At 35.0% G+C, this 21,806-nt stretch overlaps 1 protein-coding gene across 1 annotated transcript; it reads right to left on the bottom strand.

The window, feature by feature from the left end:
• Positions 1–3,625: 3,625 nt before the first annotated feature.
• On the bottom strand, positions 3,626–4,832 carry LOC141571712 (keratin-associated protein 19-8-like). Its single transcript, XM_088794100.1, has 2 exons — positions 4,687–4,832; positions 3,626–4,292 (listed from the first exon to the last, which is right to left on the bottom strand). Exons 1-2 carry the CDS (start codon positions 4,830–4,832, stop codon positions 4,178–4,180), a joined length of 261 nt encoding a protein of 86 aa, XP_088650226.1. The 3' UTR covers positions 3,626–4,177.
• Between the last annotated feature and the right edge of the window lie 16,974 nt (positions 4,833–21,806).

Below are 21,806 nucleotides of genomic sequence, written 5' to 3'. Positions count from 1 at the left end.
GTAAGAAAGGAGGAGAGTTTAGGAATCTTTACAGAGAAGAAAACAAAGTGTGAGGGGAGAATACAGAGCCCTAGGAGACAGAAGAAAAAAAAAACTGAGGGACAAACTACTAAATCCCCTCCAAATAAAGCCATGCAATTATTCAGCAATGCTTGATACACTGTAACAAGAGAACAAGGCTAAACTAGGAATGTCCTAAGGAATCTCCAACCAACAGCCCTACCCACAAATTCAGAGCTGCAAGCAATCTTCATATTATAGAAACAACAGAAACTGATTATCAAAGCGTTTAGCTGATAACTTCCCCCACACAGAAAACAAACAACAACAACAACAAAAACCAAATTAAAAAAAAAAAAAAAAACTTTAACAAAGCACTTAAATTGAATACTAAAAAGTTAAATGTTGGGCGGCCAGTTGGCTCAGTTGATTAGAGCACAGTGCTCATAGCGCCCCGGTTGCTGGTTCAATTCCCACATGGGCCAGTGAGCTGCGCCCTCTGTTGAAGACAACAACTTGACTTGGAGCTGATGGGTCCTGGAAAAACACACTGTTCCCCAATAAAATTTTTTTAAAAAGTTAAATGTTCAAGAGGTAGGAAGAAATAAAATGAGTTGAAAAATTTAGGAAAGAAAAAGATAAAATCATATCTGAACGAAGACCAAGTTCCAAAATGCCTAAAGAAGACTGGATTCAAATAAAAACAAAAGATGACATTGAGGAAAAGCAGGAAGATGATCAAAACAACAAACATATGGCTAGGCTAGAAAAACAAAAGTTAGAGAGAAAGCAGGTAAAATGGGAAACAGGCAGAAATCCTGTTGCTGAGGCTATGGGAAATAGGCATTGATTCTAGTACATTGGTCATGGGCATGCAAATTGGTAAAATTCAGTTGGAGTATGCAGTAAGGGAGAGTAATGTACCTGTATAATGTCCATACCCTAGATCCCACAATCTGTAAATTTGTTACTTTACATGGCCAAAAGGATTTTACATATGTGATTATGGTACCATTACTTCATCTGGCTACATTACTAACTTTCAGTCTTCAGCAGAACTGTAGTCCATGAATTTGAGATATATTTACAATAAATGATTCAGATAAACCAGATATGCACTGCATAAAACATTCCAAAGCAATCAACAGTTAGACAGAATACCCATTCAAAATCTTTACCATTCATTTTCATTTTCAGCTAGTAGTCTGTCAATCTCTGAAAGTCAAACCTGGCTCAGAAACCTCTTAGGAGAGAGGAAGAGGTTGGAGATTTGCCATTAATTCTTTCTTCCCTGTTATGTAATTAATGTTTTGATGCTGCTATAAACTATATTGACTGTTCAATTTGTTTTTGTTTTTTTTTACGAATAGAAAAGCAGTGGATTTTCACAAATTAAATATATACTGAGGAAAAATACATTTATTATTGATTAAAGAGATAATTTTCCAGTTATTAATTATTAGTAGTATTACTACTCTCATTATTATTCTTGCTTAGTGGTAATTGTTAGGAATCCCAGGACAATGATGAATAGAAGTGGTAGAAGAAGAAATGTATGTCTTCCCAAGCTCAGGAAGAAAACATTTACTATTTTACCATCAAGTAGCATGTTAGTTGTAGGTTTTATTTTTGTTTTTGTTTTTAGATGTTATTTATCTATTTCCAATGTCTACTCCAGCATGTAAAGCACTCAGAAGTCATCACTCCAATTCTTACAATAAAAAAAGCAAAGAAACAAACAAACAAAAAATACCCTAAAAACTAATGATTCTCATTGAACCTACCAATCATCGAACGGATGTTCAGAGCAAATGACCACCCTAAGTTGAAGAGACAGTAAATCTAGTCAAAACCTAGGTTTGCATCTCTGGAACAGAAGCCTAGGTTTGCATCCCTGGCAAAGACTGCAAGGAACACTTAAACAGTAATTTTGACAAATTGCTAGAGGTTGAGTGCGTACTAGTGTGAGAATGACAAATTCCTTGGGGCCAAGGTTTTAAAGGGATCTCCACACTTCACTGGGCTTTTACTGCCTGTAATTGCATTAAGTTCTCATGGTAGAGATCCAAGAAAGATCCCTTCCTTTCGCTGGCATCAGAAGAAAAGAGTCTTCAATATATATAATACCTTTAAAGCCTTTTTCCATAACAAAACCTACTCACGAGGGACAAAGAGGGACAAACATAGCATGAGCCTTAGCCTACCTGGGAAAAGGGAATTACTCCCATACCAGCCCCTTTTAGCCCCCCTGCCTCACCTAAGACAGAGTGGCAAAAAAACAAAAAACAGAATCTATAGGAGTAAGGACTTCAATTAATTATATAGGGAATCCTACATCCAGGAAAACAGTAAGGGCTGTACCATTGAAGAAACATTGTGAATGTCAGCCTTGAGACACAGGTCCACTAGAAGACTGAGATTTAATTGTAAGATAATAGAATGATTCCTTTCCCTTAAACCTTATCATCAACCCCAATGGGGTTCTGGTATAATAGTGGATTACAGCAGAAGGAGCTGCAGGACACAAACTTTTTCTGAAGAAGAGTACTTAGGAATGTGAGAGTTGAAAGAAAGCAAGCCTCTGGTCCCTACAACTAAAACAAACGTTTAACAGAGCGCAACTCCTAATCAGATTAACATAAATTCTCACACTAAAGACCTCTTTGCCTCAATTCCAAGTACCCAATAAAACATATCTGCCTTTCAAGAACAAAATGAAAATTAAAAACAAAGAAAAAGGTATATCATGCCAAAAGATTAAAAAAAGATCACACTCAGAAGAGAAAATAAATCATCAAAACTACTCAGGTATAACAAGGACATTGTAATTAACAGACTGAGAATTGAAAATAATTTATGGATATGATTATGTTTTTCTATTTACTCAGTTAATATATTGACTTATGTTTATGATTTTCTAATGATAAGCTTTTCTTGCATTCTTCAAATAAAACTCACTTAGCCATGATGTGTTATCTATTTCATATATTGTTAGATTAAATTTGTTTATATGTTCTTAAGCATTTTGCATATATGTTAATGAGAAATACTCGTCTGTAATTCTCCCTCTGATGACATTACATTTTTATTTTGAGATATTGCAAGCTTCAAAAAAAGTATAGGAGTGTTTCCTCTTTTCATATTCTCTGGAAGAGAAAGTGTTTAGAATCCACCAGTGAAACCATCTGGCCTTAAGATGGTTTTTTTGGCAAGATTTTTAATCGTGGATTTAATTTCTTCATGAGATATAAAACTATTCAAATGTTTTTTTCTTCTTGGGTCAGTTTTCATAAATTTAATTTATTATGTAACATATATTTAAAGCCAGGGTAAATGGGTTTTGCTTTTATTTTAGATTTTTTATTTTATGAACTATTTAAACATACCCAAAATGGAAAGAATAAATAGCACAACTCTCATATACCCATTTCCTAGATTTAACAATTGTTAATATTTTGATATAATTCTTTCATGTTTACGTTCTCAAGTGTTCTAAAATAATTCAGATGCAAACTAAAGTTTCTCATTATTTTGCTTTGAAATTAATACATTTTCCAAGGAATAATACATTTAAATAATTAAAGTGAACTTTTATTATCATCACAGAGCTTTTAAACCTTTAGACATAGAATTCCCATGTTTGGGTAGGGAAAAAGGACAGATGAAGTGGAGGATAAGATGAAGGAGAAGAAGAGAAAAGGGGGACGTGGAAGGGGAAGGAAAAGAAAAAATGGAGAAGGTGAAAGAAATAATCATGAAATAAAATATATTGGTAAATATTTTAGATAGAGGAAGAAAATGTTGCCATAGTTGATGATTATGTTCATGCATCACAGCAAATTTATTGTGAGGAAATGGTTGAAGCTCAAAACACATTTACTATGCCAGAAAAAGTTTATTATTAGGTATCAGATATTGAAAAGCAAAGCTTTTCTAGCTTGCAATGACACTCCATTCTATATAGAAGGGGATCCCTGAAGAACATTACTATTCAAATGCCAACATCTAGCTCATCAAGTTTTCTTCACATTATTGTCAGAAACTAGGTGGTCCAAATAACAGTGTAATTATCAAGACAGTTTAAATAAAACATGCAGGTGATGAAATAAAGTTTTTTAGATGAGTAAGAGTATCACAGAAGACTAAGTCCACAAATTGTAAATTTTCAAGTATTTATTCAGTAGAAACCAGAAGAACAGTATCTCCCATAGTAACATTGATACCAGCAGCCATACCCGTAGCCTCCATAGCCACAGCCATAGCCTACTCTGCGGAAGCTGCCACGTCCACAGTCATAGCCATAGCTGGAGCCCAGGCCACATACTGAAGTTAAATGAACCAAAAAAAAAAAAAAAAAGTCCATATTTTCTACATCAAATTAGGTCATTTATTAGGTATTCAGCATAAATCATTTGTTATTGCCCAAGTTGATGATGCCAGGAGACATGATACAGATACGCTTAATTCTTGGAAATTCTGAGAATTCTTTTGATAATAGGCCTAGGGTAAATCAGTCCACTGACAGAAGAATGTTTTGGCAAATCCACTCATGGCAACAGATGTCAGGTTACTAGAGAAGTTTAGTAGAAGCCGGAGAATCCGTATCTTCCATAGTACCATGGGCGGCCCCAGCCATACCCATAGCCTCCATAACAGGAGGGGCGGCAGCAGCCATATCCGTAGCCTCCATAGCCATAGCCCAGGCCACCGAAGCCTCCATAGCCATAGCCCAGGCCTCCGTAGTAGCTGCCGTAGTAGCTCATGGTGTCAAGAACGGTGAGTTTGGCTTGGTGTCGTAGGTCACTTTTGTGACTGTGACTGCACAGGGACATTTATATATATGGATGGGTGCGGAAAACCACGCCTCTGAATGTCATCCAATAGAACACACTGCTTAAAAACTATGTCAACTATTTTGTTTCCTAACAGCCATGTCCTCCACTTGTTTATGTAACGAGTTATTTAAGAGTTATGCGACACGTTTGATTGTCTGATTCATTTGAATTCCTAGAAAAATATTTTGCTGTCAATAAGACGCTATCCTGTTTACAATCCACATACTTATTTGCGTTTCTGAGTTTCAAACTCCATAAACAGATCTCTATAGCTTCAGGTATTCATCAAGTTGCATCACACAAGATTGCATCTACCCTTTAATTGTACCCTTTCCTTTAATATTCTTTGGCCATTGAATCTTTTCTAAGTCAAAGGTGTTACCTTTCTTCTCCCAAGAATTCACATAAATTGAACAATAAATATTCCTTGAAATACTGGTCCTATAAAAAAATGGCAATCAGCTATGACATACATCTCAATATTTAACATGCTTTTAATGTCAGCTGAGAACCACATTTGGTAATGTAATGGTGATATTTAATTTTTTATGTCAGCCACAAAGTCAAATGTATTTTTCAATCATCATGTGTCATGTAGAGGAAGTCTGCTTGGTAGATACAATTGAAGACTGTATAGAAAAGAGTCCCACCTAATCACTATACATGGCTCCCGTAGTATTATCCTGCTTAATTACTTGCACAAGATTACACAGCTAATTGCTGTTTGAGATGAGCTCAAAACCAGTTTTCTGGCTCAAGAGCCTGTGATTTTGAGCTTGCTACTAGCACTAGCAATACTGTCTCTATTACCAGATACAGGTAAAGTAGTTTGGACTCCAGAAGGAGCATGACTTCAGAGAAAAGTATTTAACTTTCAAACAAGAAACTATTAAATTATTAAAAATACTTTTAAAAAGAAATTAAAAACAAATGTTTTAAATATTTCTTTTAAAATCTACTTCAGTTGACTTAATAAAGCAAAGCATGCTACTCATAATTTAACTTTTCTTAATACTGTAGGAACCCTATCATGAGTATTGATTAATGGAATATTGTCATTTAGAAATATTTAGGGTAGATACTAGCCGGCTGAAGGCAGCCTGCACAACTTTTTAGTGGTTAATATATTCAACAAATATTCACTTAATGATTAGTATATTTGAGACACCAATATACTCAGTGTAAAAAAGGAAAGCTAGCCCATGAACTGCATGGAGTCTACATTCTAGTATAGGACTAGATATTAAAGTATTGAGATACAAGCAATATATAACTAATAACTTTTGTATGATAAAATGAATTGAGAATAAAATGAACAAGGAGCTCAGTTTAGAGGTCTGGGCAGTAGTCTTATCCAGGGCAGAGTCTGTAACATAATCAGAAGTTATTGACTTGTTGAAAGACTGAGTCATTATCCTTTGGCTAAATACTGACAGAGCAGTTTGATTCTGGGTTTGTGTTTTTACCTCTCATTTCCCTCAAGACCATATTGTTCTTTCATGATTATATCTTGATACTTTCAAATGATTTGACACAAACAAAATGTTTTGTATCTTTTAATCAGAAACTTCTCTTGTTGCTTCAACTTTCTGCTCTTGAAAACTGTGTTTTCTCTTTTATCCATATTTTCTGTTTTAATATGAATAATTTTAATAGTTTTAATTTATTTTCCTTCTTCCTTATCTTTCTTTTCAAAATGCCAGTAGAGCTTAGATCTGCCAGATCTGGTCAGTCAAAAAACATACTTCTCTCCTCAGGTTTGTACTGCATCTAGTGAAATTGTAAATTGTTCCTTTAGAAACATTTATTGAGTACCTAATATGGTCCAAACATGGGGTTATACCCTGAGCACATAGGAATGAATAAAACACCCTCTCATTCCCTGCTTTAAGAAATACCAATAGTGTAGCTTTCCAAATGTTATTTCTTTGGTTATTCTTTTTCCCTTCATACAATACACAGCATTTTTAGGAACTTCTATATCAGTGAGCAGATTTAATATTAGAGGATGTTGTATGTTTTAGGACTAGCCGAAAAAATTGTTACACACACACACACATACACACACACTCCTTCCGTTCAAAAAGAAATATCATATTAATAAACATAAGTACTGAAATATATTAGCAAATTAATTATATTGGATCTCTGCATCACTGAAACAAACCAACAAAGCCTCATAAAAGTCTGAAGATTAAACACAACAGAAATATGTTGCTTCTAATTCCAACTGAACCCTCAATACTGCCCATAAACCTATCTTGATGCCCCAGTTGGTTCCTTCCTGCATACCCAAGTCAACCTAAACATGGCTTTCTTTTATTTTTTAATTTAAGTACAGTTGGTATGTCATATTATGTTAGTTATTAGTTTCAAGTGTACAATAGTGATGTCACATTTTTATACCTTGCAATGTGATCGATAACCCCACAAATTCTAGTAATCATCTATCACCGTGCAAACTTATCACAATAGTACTGATTACTAAGAAAGGGGGTCAAGTATATGGTGACAAAAGGAGACCTGACTTTGGGTGGTGAATACACAATGCAATATGCAGATGACATATTATAGAATTGTACATTTGAAACGTATGTAACTTTATTAACCAATGTTACTCCAATAAATGTAATAAAATTTAAAAGAAAAGAAATTTTTAAAAATCATGCTGTCAAGACCTAAGAGGAAGAAGGAAGAACGCAGGAAAGCATAAACAGAACAGAGATGTTCTAGTAAAATCTCTTCACATTAGCAAGGGAAGTGAGCTATGGAGATTCTCTAGGGAGGCGAGTAGCTACTCAGGACAAGCGTGAGGACATGCAAGTTCTCCTTCTCTGCCCATTAGTCTGTATCATTCATTCTCCTTAAGATTTATCTGACCCTTTGTTCTTTTGTAAGAGGATGGGCCAGGTGATTGCTAAAGCCATTTGGCTTCATATTAAGCAATTCTCTAACTGGTTTGCTACCTAGTAGGCACCATCTGATCTCACATGACCAGAGTGTCGTCGTGAAGGAGCTCACTAACTAAACTCTGTCTTTCTAAAGTATCGTCTCACTCCCCATTCTGTCACTCTGTCTCACTCTACTTCATTTCACAGAATGGTCACCATCAGGCAAGAACATGCAACTTCCCACCTTTTCTCTCTCATCTGCACACTTACTCACTTAGAAGCTTATTTTATATTCAGTATGTAAAAAGTGTTTTTAAAAATGTTTAAAAAGATAAAATATGCTTCCACACACCATGCACTCAATCTTTTTGCTCTTCCCTACATTTTCTGTCTTGGCAAAAAGCTTCAAAAACCATCAGTTTATCCATGCCAGCAACCTGGGTTCCTACCTGAGATGAGCTTATTTTTCAGCTTCCCCCAAATTGAAATTAATTTTCATTCCTTCATTCAATAAACAATAGAGAACATTTACCTACTTGTCTTGGAGATAAAGAAGTAAAAGGAAAAAAATTCCCCGATCCCCATGGGACTAACATTTTAGGATGGGAGACAGACCATAAACAAATACAGAATTATTAGGTTGGTGCAAAAGTAATTGCAGTTTAAAAGGTTAAAAATAATTGCAAAAACTGCAATTACTTTTGCACCAACCTAATAATTCATTCAATGAGTATTTATTGAGTGGCTACTTCATATCCAACATTTTTTCAGACACTGGGAAGCATAATTCAAGGTAGAAAACAAAGCAAACAAAAGTCCTGTCTTGCTGAAGGTTTCATTCTAATGGGGAGGAAGGTAAACTATCAATCAATCAATCAACCAAAAGAGTATGTTACGTACGGTAGTGATAGTGGTAATGGCTAAGGACAAGATATAAAGCAAAAGTGGGAGATATGTAGACCATTTGGGGGTATTGAAGTTGAAGATATGTTGGTAGGGAAGGCCTATCCTAGATAAGTAACATTTGAGTCAAGACCTGAAGAATGACAGCCTGAGTCCTGTAGGCACCATCTGCTTTATATGGGTGAAACGCATGCCAGGCAGAGGGAACCAGAAGCACAAATACCCTAAAATGGAGTCCTACCAGGCTTCTTGGGGGAGCAATTCGCCTGAGGTGGAATGGGCTAGGGGGAGAGAAGAGAAAGAATGCATCACAACGTGAGATCATTTAGGTCTGTGGTGAAGTGACACTCTTAGGACCACTATTTAAAAAATAATTTCACACGTATACCTAGGGAGGTCATAGCAAGGGCTTTGTGTTTACTCTGAATCAGTAGGAAGCGGTTGCTCAGGGTAGTGTAAGAACATGCATGTTCAGATGGCCCGCAAGACCATCCCCGTCCCTGGTATGCACACCCTACATTACACAGCACTGTGAACATGATAGGTTTTACTCCCATGATGAGGCTATTTCATATGGCACATTTGACTTGAAGAAAGGGAGGGCATCTGGGTAGACCTGACCTAATCACACAAGCCCTATAAAAGTAGTTTTCTCAGGCTGGAAGCAGAAGACATAGACTCAGAGCATACGGAAGATTTGACATGTTTTTGAGACTTGAGGGTGGAGCGGGCCATGTTGTAAGGAATGTAGGTGGCCTCTGGTTGCTGGGAGTAGCCCCCAGATGAGAGCCAGCATAGAATGGAAACTCACTCCTACAACAGGAACTGAATTCTGTCAACAATCAGTATGAGTTTGGGAGCATTCTTCCCTACAGCCTCCAGACAAGAACTCAGCCCAGCTGTTGCCTTGATTTCAGCTTGAGGATACCCTGAGCAAAGAACAAACACTGTGACTCCCTGCCAGACTTCTGACCTACAGAACTGGAAGCTAAGAAATGGGTGCCATTTTAAGCTATTAAATTTGTAGTGATTTCTTAAGCAGCAATAGAAAACTAATATAGTCTCATAACTTTTCTGTCCTGAATGCTCTTCCTAAAATTAAATCATTAGTAAGAGTCCTAAACTTCATCATGTAAGTTTTGTCACACATTTATGATTCAGAAGGGCTTCAAGGAGAATGAAGAAAATAATATCATGCTAAATTTGGAATATTATGTATAGTATTATGCATGTCAAAAGTAAACATATTACAGGTTGAGCTTTTTTTTAAATTAAAGTTTATTGGGTGACAATTGTTCATAAAGTTACACAGGTTTCAGGGGTACAATTCTGTAATACATCATCTATATATCACATTGTGTGTTTACCACCCAGTCTCTTTCCATCACCATATATTTGATCCCTTTTACTGTCATCTGCCACTGCCCTCCCCACTTTTACTGTCATCTGCCACTGCCCTCCCCACTTACCCACTGGTAACTAAACTATTGTCTGTGTCTATGAGTTTTGTTTCTTCTTTTGTTTGTCTTCTTTTGTTGCTTTCAGTTTTATATCCCACATATCAGTGAAATCATACGGTTCTCCACTTTTTCTGTGTGACTTACTTTGCTTAGCATAATAATCTCAAGGTTCATCCATGTCGTCACACACAACACTATTTCATCTTATGGTTGAGTAGTATTCCATTGTGTATACATACCACATATTTATCCAATCATCTATCGAAGGACACTTTGGTTGTTTGCTTTATGAATCTTTAGCATGAAGGAGATCGATGTTACTTAATCCACATTCCATCTTTCGAACTTCAAAAAAGCATGTTGCTCTTTATCCAAAGAAATTTTTCTTTTCTGTACAAATCACTAAACTAAAATTAAACAATTTAGCTTTTCATTCTGGTTATGATACTTAATGTGCCATTGGACACTATGTTAAAATTCATTTTGAAAACTGGAATAAAAATGACTATATAATTTAAAAAGCTGCTGTAAATATTAAGGAAGAAAATACTCAGATATAAGAAAGTGCTTTGAAAATAATATAATATTCTTTACTAAATATAAATATCCTTAAATAATGTTTTACTTAAGGAGAATTCAATGAAAGCCTTCAGCAATATATTTCTGATTAAAACGTATGACCATCAAAATAATGTCTTATGCAACTGGTTCTATAACTTTAATCTTCTTTAGACTTATGGTTACAAAACAGGGCACCAGCTCTTCTAGCTATCTCTCTTCAATTTCATATTCCCACTTGCAGCCATTCCTAGATAACTGCCACCATTATTTTTGACGATGGTTATCACCTATAAAGTTAGAAGCGCTTCCCAGGCAATCTAACTCCACCTTCCATTTCTGCTTTCTAAATGAATGTCTTCTGCAAATATTGAAAGAGTACACGTCTACTCGTAGAGAAGCCTGGCTTCTTATTATGGTTATGGGGGAGTGGGCTGTCTAGAGCACCCAGGTTAACACAAACACTATGCCCTAACACGTCCTAAATCCTTCCTTCACGTACATTTCTCTAACACTAAGTTCAGGCAGCATCTTCTGGGGGAGCGTTCACTGACTACACAAGGCTTGATTAGATGCCCCTCCTGTGAGGTCCCATTGCACCCAATATACAAATCTTTTTTAAAAGTTGACACAGAGAATTGTAATTATATACTTATTATCTGAATTTCCCTCTAGATTTTGGGAAATGTTTTATGTCTTTCTACCTCTAGTACTTAGTCAATGTTGGGCTCAATGTGACGATGCATTATTCTTGGGTGAATGGTTGAATAAATTAATGACTGACTCCATCATGGGAGGCATTGGTGGCTATGGCATCACCAAGCACAGCAAAACTGAATGAGCTCAGAGTCTGGTTGACACAGTTAGCAGCTATTTTTCTTAGATGCCGAAACCCAATATATCTAGTAATATGGATTTTTTTTTTTTGAAATGTGGACTAATGTATAATTATTTTGTAAAGTTCATAGAAATGTTGGTATTGGTCTCTTGAACTTATATTGCATGTGACATACTGTATCTCATGTTTACTGCTTGTTACTGATGTCTGTTCCTATTATTTTATGAGTCAACAGCTTTCATAAAATGTTCATTTTTTTAATCATTTGATAACATTTTGATTTTATCAATGGCACTCATTATCATTATGTTCAGTAATACAAACAGATACTACTTTATTTGTTGTGATCATCTTATGTTCTTGAAAATAATTAAACGTGACATTGTTCAGAGTTCCCTTCCTCTCTTTTTGAGATTTTATGTGCTTCTGACTGTGATCAGTTTGGTTTATAGAATCCAAAGCTAAGGATGCTACTGTCAAAAATTAATATATAATAAGGACAAATGCTGACCTACTTTGTGGTTATAGCTTGAATGCAATTGTCTTTCAAAAGCTGTCATTCATTCTAAGACATTTTAAGAGAACTTTCTTCAAGACAACTGAAAAAAAAGCTCCTCAAAAAGACAGTAGAATTCCATACAGTCTCCACTTTGCAGGGTTTTATCATTAGTGAAGCAAGTCTTGTATTAAAAAAAAAAAGTTGAATAGGGTGAGGACACCAACTAGAGGTGTAAACAATAGGTACACAGAACATTCAAGGACCACGTAGGCATTTCTGGAAGGCTAGAAACAGAAATGATGCTCACGTATACACATACCATAGACTTGCACTTACAGCCCTTTAAATAGAATCACAAACTGAGTTACATAAACATAATTAGTCTGATTATCAAGGGGGTAAAACTAATCAAGGTCGGACATTTTGAGGATCAAACATCTACAGTACAAGTGTCTATTTGGGCACCAATGTAAGAACTTACTGAGCCACATATTCAAATGTAACACAAAGCTCTGGGTGCCTGTAAAACAGGAATATCAACTTGGCCAACCAAGTTGCTACATATTTGTGAAGGCTGTTTGAACTCCTTCAATTGTCATTTAAGTGAGGCCAAAAAAGCAGCCACAGTAGAAGAACTCCATTAACACCACAGCTTCCAATCACACCACAGAGTCGTGTCCTGCTAGGAAACAGTGAAAGACAGCAGGAGTTTGAGTACAACAGTGGCAAATGGTACCATAATGTTCCATAAGGATCCCTCTGAGAAGATGTGAGACTGGTTAAGAGCAGCTGCAGCTGTGCTATGTACTTTAACAAAGTGTAGAAAGAACTGCTGGACGGTCTCTTTTCCCTCACGGTTACTTAGGATTACTGGCATAACACCATCGTGGGGCACTTTCCCAAAGCACGCAGACAGACTGCAGACAGACATGCATAAACTCACACTCAATGCTTGCACATGTGCAAAGCCTATCCACGAGGGCTAGACAGAAAACTACGACACATTTAAAATGCCAAAGTAAGTTTAATGTAAAATGAATTTTTACATGTCTCACAGGAACAATTTAGAATGCGTGTACAGCCAAAATACGTATCCAAAGGGAAAATCATTACCCAAACTTGTAAATCCCCGCCCCCCAACCCCGCCGCCTTCCAAAAAATTAGAATTGCAAATTCCGATGATTTTGGTCAAGTCAGTCCTGGTGTGCTTAAATTGGAAGTTCTACCCTGATGATCTAGGTTTGGCTCCTCATTTTATGATCTGAGAGAGGCACCGATGGAATGAAATGTCCAGAATGAAGAATCAGCAGTGGAAACTTAGCTGAAAGTCCTCAGTCGCATGCAAGTTTCTTCAGTAGAAGCCAGAGGACCAATATCTCCCATAGCAACATGGGCGGTAGCAGCTGTAACCATAGCCACCATAGCCAGCGCCGTAGCCACAGCCCAGACCGCCAAGGCCATAGCCACAGCCATAGCCGTAGCCCAGACCACCAAGGCCGTAGCCCAGACCTCCGTAGTAGTTGCCGTAGTAATAGCTCATGGTGTCAAGGGTTGAGGATTTAGAGGAGAACAAAGTGTTTGCTTGAAGAATATGAACTTCTCTGCTTCCATGGGGCCTTTTATACACCCTCTGTAGTGCATGTGGCAAACAACAACCAATCCTGTTTTGTTTTATCGACTAATTTGTATGAAAACTAAGTCATTAACATCACGTTCATTTAGAGGAGAGGCCCGCACGCCCATTAATTGTGGAATTCCTTTATGGCTGCCTTTAAATTCTTTAAGGTATCTCATATACTTTTAATAATAAAACAAAATTTACTGCCATACTTGAGCTCTGTAACCAAGCTTCATGAGTTTGCATAGCTTGAAAGTCACCCATATTATTGAACTTTGCTTTGAAATAACATCATCTGTCTGCAGACTTAAAGCATAGATGCAGAGACCCCAGGTTTCAACAAGCAGAATTTACAGGTCCTTTCGTGTTATCCCAACCTCATCTTGACTGTAGTTTGGGGAGAGACTCCAAATGTTCAGATAAATATCGCTTTTTGTTTTGGTTTAGTTTTTTGGCAAGATTGATTTTGGTGTTTGATTGCCAATAATGTTTTTCGACTAATTCATAGCACTGTCATTCTTATTGGTGTGGGTGTTTTTATGTGGTTACATGCTGTTCGGTTTTATAGGCATCAACATTTCATAAGCATGCGATATCTGAGATGTTTGCCAGTAAAAAGTAAGTATGTATATAATTTTTGTGTTTATGACACCTATGTGTGTTATATTAATGTAACACATGTATATTTGAGGTATGTGTAGTATATATTGAGAGGTATATTTAGTAATGTCTAAACTACACCTATCCTTCGTTAATTAAACACATCTCATACTCTGATTTCCTAGTAATATCCTAGGTTCAGGAAAAGACACATCAAGAAGTATTTATCCAATACAACAAAGACCAGGTAAGCATCAATAATGCATGTAAGCATCACAAGGTGAAAAGTCGATGATATTTTAAGTTCTTGACTAGAGATTGTACATGTGTAAAAGTAATGAACAATGCTACCTTCTTACTGAGTCCTGCCTGACAAAACACTGAGGCGCTTTATCAAGTTTCACATTTTCTTTCTTCATTTCCATGCACACTATCCAATTGCAGTGCTGTTTTTGTTAATAAAATATATTTCCATCTCTATTTATTGCTGATGTTAAAAGAATGATGATGGCATAAAGAGCGATGGTATAAATATAGCAGAAAGCTCTATTTACCCAGGAAGGATCAGAGTCTTTATGAAATGGAATATTAGGGGCAAAACACATTTAATTTTCTTACGGATGGAGATTTTTAAAAATATCTGATATGATATCTCTAGATCATTTTCTTAACACAATCCCAGTGGTGATAATAATTGAAAAACATAAAGATGATTTTTTATTATTAAAGAACTCTATGAACATTTTGCTATAGAAAACTAACCATTCTCTACTTCTATATTTGCAAGATGATTGCTTCAATTTAAGTATACTGTTGAATTTTATGGTCAATGTAAAAGCCATGCATATACTTTGCAAATGAACACTGAAATAAGGCAAGGATTTCTACAAGAACCACTGGTATTGATCATCTTTCTATAGTGGATGTCAGTGTATCTAGAAAAGAAATTAGATGGAGAGAGGATATAGTGGAATGTAAATATCATTATAAAATTGATTATATGGTCACACTTGGAAAATACAAGAAAATCAAATCAACTACCAGTGAGAGTAACAAAAGACTACAATTAGATGGATAGTTACAAAATAAACATTATAATATTAAAGAATTTTATGTACACTAATGAAGCGTATCAGAAAGTATAATTGAATAATAGCTTATTTCAATTCCAAGCAATGTCTTCAAATAGAGTAATAAATTTAACAAGGAATGTACATAACGTTGGTGAAAAAACTTTATGGAAAGATACAGGAGACTTGAATGAATGAAGTTATGCCCTGTATTTCATTGTATGAGAAGATAAAACACAGAAATGATTACAATCCTTCCAATTTTAATTCATAAATATAATAGGATACTAATCTATACCACAGTGTGATTTGAGGAGGAAATTTCCAAAATTATGTTAATATTTGTCTGAAAAAAGCGTATAGTTTTTCACAGAACTTTTCAAGTAGATATTAAAATACATAAAAGAAAATAGCATGGTACTATTCTTAGAATTAACAGTTCATGAGAATACAATAAAAAGCCCAATTTATTATGTTCATTTACCTCCCAGTGTTTTCTTTAGGAATCTTACAAATATAAAGAAGGGTATTGAAATTTTAGCTATCTTTTGTGATATCTTTTTAAAGTACAGAATAATATTAACTTTAAAGAATGTATTTCTATATTCATCTATATGATCTTTTGAAGTCTAGAAACAGAATACCTTTGAAAGATTTATTTACTTCCATAATTACTGCTCTAATTAAATTTCCCATTCCTTCTTGAAATATTTATAGAGTAAAGCATGACTTTTATTGAGATATTTTCAATTTCTTAGCATGCAACCTGAATATTGCTGTACTATAATTTGGGGGGAAAACCTTCTTTGTATATCTTTTTGCTTATATTAAATTTTATTACACACACACAAACAAAACTGATACAACAATTTTTTTCTATTTTTTTTATTTCTCAATCAACTGATCTGTTTATCAACTCTATTAACTTTCTATATTCTAATTTGTTTAGTTTTTGCTTTAATTTTTATTATTTCCTCTTTCCATGCACTTTCTAATTGCCTTTTTGCCTTTTCCTAACTTTTGAAATTCATAAATATATCTTTAATTTCATTCCTTTCATTGTTAATGTTATAATAGACATATTTAAAGCTCTGCATGTTTCATTTGTTATGTGGGGAGATAGAAATATAGATTTTCATATGCAGTGTTCTTATTTTATAAATGTTTTATTTTGTTGTTCTTGATTTTTTTCTTTCATTCAGTACTTAATTCATTTCACCTATGTCTTTTTTTAATACATAATTTCTCCTAAATTTATAATTGTGTGATAAAGTATCTAACATCAGTTACATTCCTCTTAAATTTGATTATTTCTAATATTTCACTTCCTACTATTTCAAGTTCTAGTATTTGGTTCACAATTGACAAAAGTTGTAACTTTATTACCACTTCTGCTGTTATAAATGTGCAATAATATATTTAGACTATCTGATGCTTTCAATTTATACTTTATTTCAGAAGACTTTTGCTGCTCTTGATTTTATCTCATTTTGCCTTTTATATTTTTGGCTATCTTTTAAAAAATATGTATTTACCTTCTTTGTGTTAAAAGTATATGATTGCTGCTGACACTTAGTGGCAACACACTCCAAACGCATGAAGTAATTACACGCTAGAGTTATTACTGATTAGATAAATATTACATTCGAAGCCATAAAGTAATGATACCTTAGACATTTTCACAAAGTTCTGGAAGTTACATACCCTCTAATACACCAAATCACTGAAAATTTTGGATATTATTCTCCTAAAGAAAAGTATACAAACATAGCATTTTAAATATAATCTCAAGATATATAGACAACGGGTAATTAAAATCACATGAAGTTAATAAAAGCTAAGTTAGATGATTTCATAAGCCAGGCATCTTGGGCCCTAGTGTGGGATGCTCCAATTAATAAGATATTAAGATATTGAAGGATTTTTTTTAATATCAGAAAGAATTGATCTTACTATTGTTAATTTCTCTTCATGCTAGACAAAAGAAAGTCATTCTCCTACGTATTATAAAGGTCAACTTCTTGAGTTATGTAATTATTTCCAGAAAGAGCTATATATAGATCAGTCATTTGAAAGCCAAAACTATGATTATTAGAAAGACAATGTGTCTTATTTTTTTCCCAAATGTAGCACAGGAGTCTTACTCTAGTAATAACTCTGGCCACTAGGGAAAGTCTTAACTGGTTTACTAGCCTTAAAGTGAAAACAATTCATGCAGCAGAGTCAAAGTATTCACTGATAAAGGACTCTCAAGCTTTTAAGAGGTTTTTCAGGATGTTGAAGTTGCATTGAGAGACCCGTGTAATCTTCAGTGTAAAGATGACCTTAATCTAGGACTTCAAGTACTTCTGGTCTCATTAGGATGATACATTGTGTAATGACTTTATTCAGTTATCTTGGTCTGATATTATTAAACATTCAGTTTAGTAATTCCCTATGTTCTGATTCTTGGCTCGGAATACAACTTTCTGATTATTATCAGTCTTATCATTTCTTATGGGAGAAGAATAAGCTTTGGATTTGAGCCCTTTGGCCATCCTGACAGTGATTTCTCAGGGTAAATTAATAAGTTAGTCTCTGATTATGATTTCATTCCCCGTATAAAATAGAGATGATGTGGTAATAAAATGAGCTTTGAGTATTTCCATTTCCCTGTGACAGTAATTTGTCTCTGTAAATTAATAAAATAATCTGATTATAATTTGGATTTCCATGTAGGTTAACTATAAGGAGAGATCACAAATCAAGCAAACTCAAGTATTATAGCTCTTGCAACAATTATGTCTTATTATATATTAATGAGTTGTCATTATGTTTTATAGATGATCCACTTGAATTTGCTAATGTTAGCCCCTGAGAAATGGATTTGTTCTCAATGTACTAACTGAACCTAACTGAGCCTAAAGTGGAAGGACTAGACATTGGATAGGGATAAATTTATCAGTAATTAATGTTTTCCCAGGAGGTTTCTAGGTGTTTGACTTCCTCTCTTTGGGAGATTCTGGATATTTCTTCCTGTCCTCTGTGAGTGAAGAAGAATTAATTATGCAATGAAACTATTTTTTTCAACATGTACTTGGGGCTAAAACCTATAACTATTGTATTCCAGAAATTATATTTGCCCAGCTCATTACTTTAATGCATTTATTGAACAATATTCTGGGACATCTTAGGTGGACAAGCACAAAGAAATATGTGATCAGCTACTGCAATGACCCTTGTGTAGGCCTCCACTACCCGAGATTCTGTGGCACAGATTGCTTCTGCTCTTGTTATTACTGGTTTCTTCTCTGATGTTTTAGTAGGTTAAATATTGTGTTTTGCTTTGTAGCTAGATGTCTTTGCTTACCTCATGAAGTTCATTATAGCTTTTTTTTTTTTTTTTTTTTTTTTTTTTTTTTTTTTTTTTTTTTTTACCACGTTTAACCCTATACACTAACCATCAGAATTACCTCACCTTTTGCTTTATATGTTTAAAATTTCTCCCTGGTACTCTATTTCTTAGATGTCTTTTACATTGTTATGATGACAATTACTCTCATGTCGGTATCCTCACACCCTAACTGTCCAGCAAACACTCAAATGGTTCACATATAAACAGTAATGTAAAAGTAAAACATAAACTTCATCAGCAACATGGGGGCAATTGTTATTTCCAAGGTTTTTGTTGTTGTTGTTGTTTTGGTTTTGTTTTGTTTTTTTGGGTTTTTGTTTTTTATGTTTAGCTCTTTCTTTTCAACTGATAAACCAGACTGATCCAAAGTCCACAGTGTTGGAGTATTATGAATTCAATCCTCATATTCTTAAAAAAAAAATCTATAACAGACACAGTGATTTGCATAAAATTCCACTGGTAACATAGCTAATTAAAGCACATGACTTCCACTTAACCACAACATAGAATTCCTGGTAGTCCCTCAGAAATTCAATCTACAACTCGGTAGGCTGACATAGTTATCTGAACTTGGTGAGAAACAAAATTTCAACAGGATTCTTGAATGTGATGCTCACAGCTTTTTATGTAGAGTTTTCTAAAATGTATCCTGGGATAAATTCAAGGTGGCAGAGTTAAACATTTGGGCTATAACATTTTTCTTCAACCACCATTAGATTACTTTTGCTGGCATATTCTTTGTAGTTATGCTATTGTTGAGGACTTTGATAAGAGTAAGTTTTCTGAAATTTATTCTTGTAATTACAGAAAAAAGAAAACCCGACTTCAAGGCATTTGCATTATTGCATTACATTCTATTTACTGAATAGATATCATTTACTACATTACAGTATATTATGAATGAACACTCATGAAAGTATGTTTTCTCAGATCTCAAGACTAGACATAATATCATCTGAGAAGCAGATTTACTTTTATCCTATGGACACTTAATCATATAATTAAATTTTAGGATAGCTACCAAAAAATATAGAGCCAAAGTCATGGATCATTCTTAGCAAACAAAACAAAGCCAAAACAAACAAACAAACAAACAAACAAACAAAAAGGCTTTAACATATACAATACATGTAATAATACATTCTGAACACATTCTAAGGATAAGATACAAAACAATGATAAATATATTTGCACAAAGACATTCACCCCAATAGTTTTTTAATAATAAGAACAGCTAAAATGGGAAACAACTTACATGTACAAGAGTAGAGGAATAGTAAAATAAAGCACACTGATAGCATGAAAAACATTGCCATAATTAAAAACAATGTTTATAAAGTGTTTTAATGCCATAGAAAATCCCTAGTGATATAATGCTAATTTAAAACGGCAGTACACAAAAATCACTATATGATTTCAATGATCTAAATTATATAGATAACAGTCACTTGAAAGTTTCACTCAACAGAAGAAAAAGATATTCACTTACCAGAGTAAAGGTAATGCTTTCTAGGATAATTCTCTCAGCGGGATGTATGCACAGCGTGAGAAGATGCTACTTAAGCAGCTGGCATCCGATGAACTGAAATGGAACATTTAACTAAAAGGAAATTTAAAAAATAGATTGAGAACATGTAACTAAAAGAAAGAACCTACCAAGAGTCCTGGGCTACCAGGATATATAAATGTGAGCAGACCACTGAATTGTAGCAGACAGATGAAGATGTCAAAATTCTACTGATGAGACCTGATGTCAGACTTCCAACATGAACTAATGCGAAATTAGTAAATCATGGTGGCTTTAAATTCATTCATTATCACACGTATTCGTTCAACAATTATCTACTGTGCATGAACTGTAGGTTGGTTTTAAGCTTGGGAGATACTCTAATGGAAAAAAATAATAACGTGACAGAAGTTCCTGTCCTCATAGACTATTCATTCTTCCAGGTGAGGGCAAATATATCAGATGATGACGAATTTTAGGGAAGAAAGCAGAGTAAAGAAGAGGGTTAGAGAGTGCAGCAAACAATTGAAGTTTTCAGCAGAGTGGCCAGGGAAGCCTCACAGAGAAGGTAATTTTGAGATAACTGTCAAAGAAGATGAAGGAGCATACTGTGCTTTATTTGGGAGAAGAGCACTCCACTTATATGGAATGGCAAGCACTAGGGCACTGGTGGGGAGAGTGTATCTGGCGTATTTAGAGAAGTACTACATTGGAGAAGGGAGTTAGTGAGAAAATTGTGTGTGGGTGGTGGTGGTGGTGGTGGTGGTGGTGGTGGTGGCGCCGTTAGAGACTATTGGCGCAATCTTGCTTTTGCCATGAATGAGATAAGTGGAGTATTTAGAACAGAAAGGTAACACGGTCTTACATGACTTATATCCCTATCTTTATCAGGCATTAGCCAAGGCTACCTGTAGGGGTCAGGAAGAGAGCATACATTCCCAAGCAGGTCCAGCTCTACCTGTGGATAGTCACCAATCCATTTCATACACCTCCAACAAATAGACAGGTGCTGACTATTGGGAGGTGAGAGCAGTCAGGAGGCACTGTGTATGGCCCTTGGTAAAGAGATCCAAGCGGGTGTGAATGGAGCACTAAAAGCATTTACTATTGTAGCTTGGACAAGAACTCAGGTTACAGAGGTGGAGGTGGCAAGAAATGGTTGAATTCTTGATATATTGTGAAAGTAGAGTTGATATAACTTTTGATGGATTGGATGTAGGCTTCAAGACAAATAGTCAAGGAACTCAAGGTTTTTATATGGGAAAGGCCATAGGTTAATCAAATTTTCTCTGCAATACTCGTAGAGAAAGATGAAGTTTATCTTTAGACATATTCAGCTTAAGAGAACTATGAGATATGCAGGATTTGTGTAGGTAGTTGGATATATGAGTCTGATTTTCAAGGGAGACATCTGGGCTGGAAAGAAAAATCAAATTCATGGGCATGTAGATGGTGTTTAGCACCAAAGGGATGAATGAGATTACTGAGATATGGGGTATTTGGTTAGATCCGTTAGATTACTCATATTAATAAATTCCCCCCAAAAAGGAAGTGAATTCTCTGATGAGATTAAGAAATGGTTGTTCTCATTGGTTCATGTCAATCAAAAGAAAGTCCTCGCTCCTGCTTTTCC

Source organism: Rhinolophus sinicus, chromosome 17 (genome assembly GCF_057876585.1).
Source record: "Rhinolophus sinicus isolate RSI-liver-muscle chromosome 17, RSI-T2T, whole genome shotgun sequence".
Lineage (NCBI taxonomy): Eukaryota > Metazoa > Chordata > Mammalia > Chiroptera > Rhinolophidae > Rhinolophus > Rhinolophus sinicus.
The sequence above is the reverse complement of the archived record's forward strand: the minus strand, read 5'-3'. Positions and strand labels throughout refer to the sequence as shown.

Bases quoted from the DNA above. Each gene is read 5' to 3' on its own strand.
- LOC141571712 (XM_088794100.1), bottom strand. From the start codon at position 4,832: ATGTCCCTGTGCAGTCACAGTCACAAAAGTGACCTACGACACCAAGCC. The intron at 4,293-4,686 runs AGGCTACGGATA...CTATGGCTATGA, and splicing joins GGCCTGGGCTATGGCTATGG to CTGTGGACGTGGCAGCTTCC.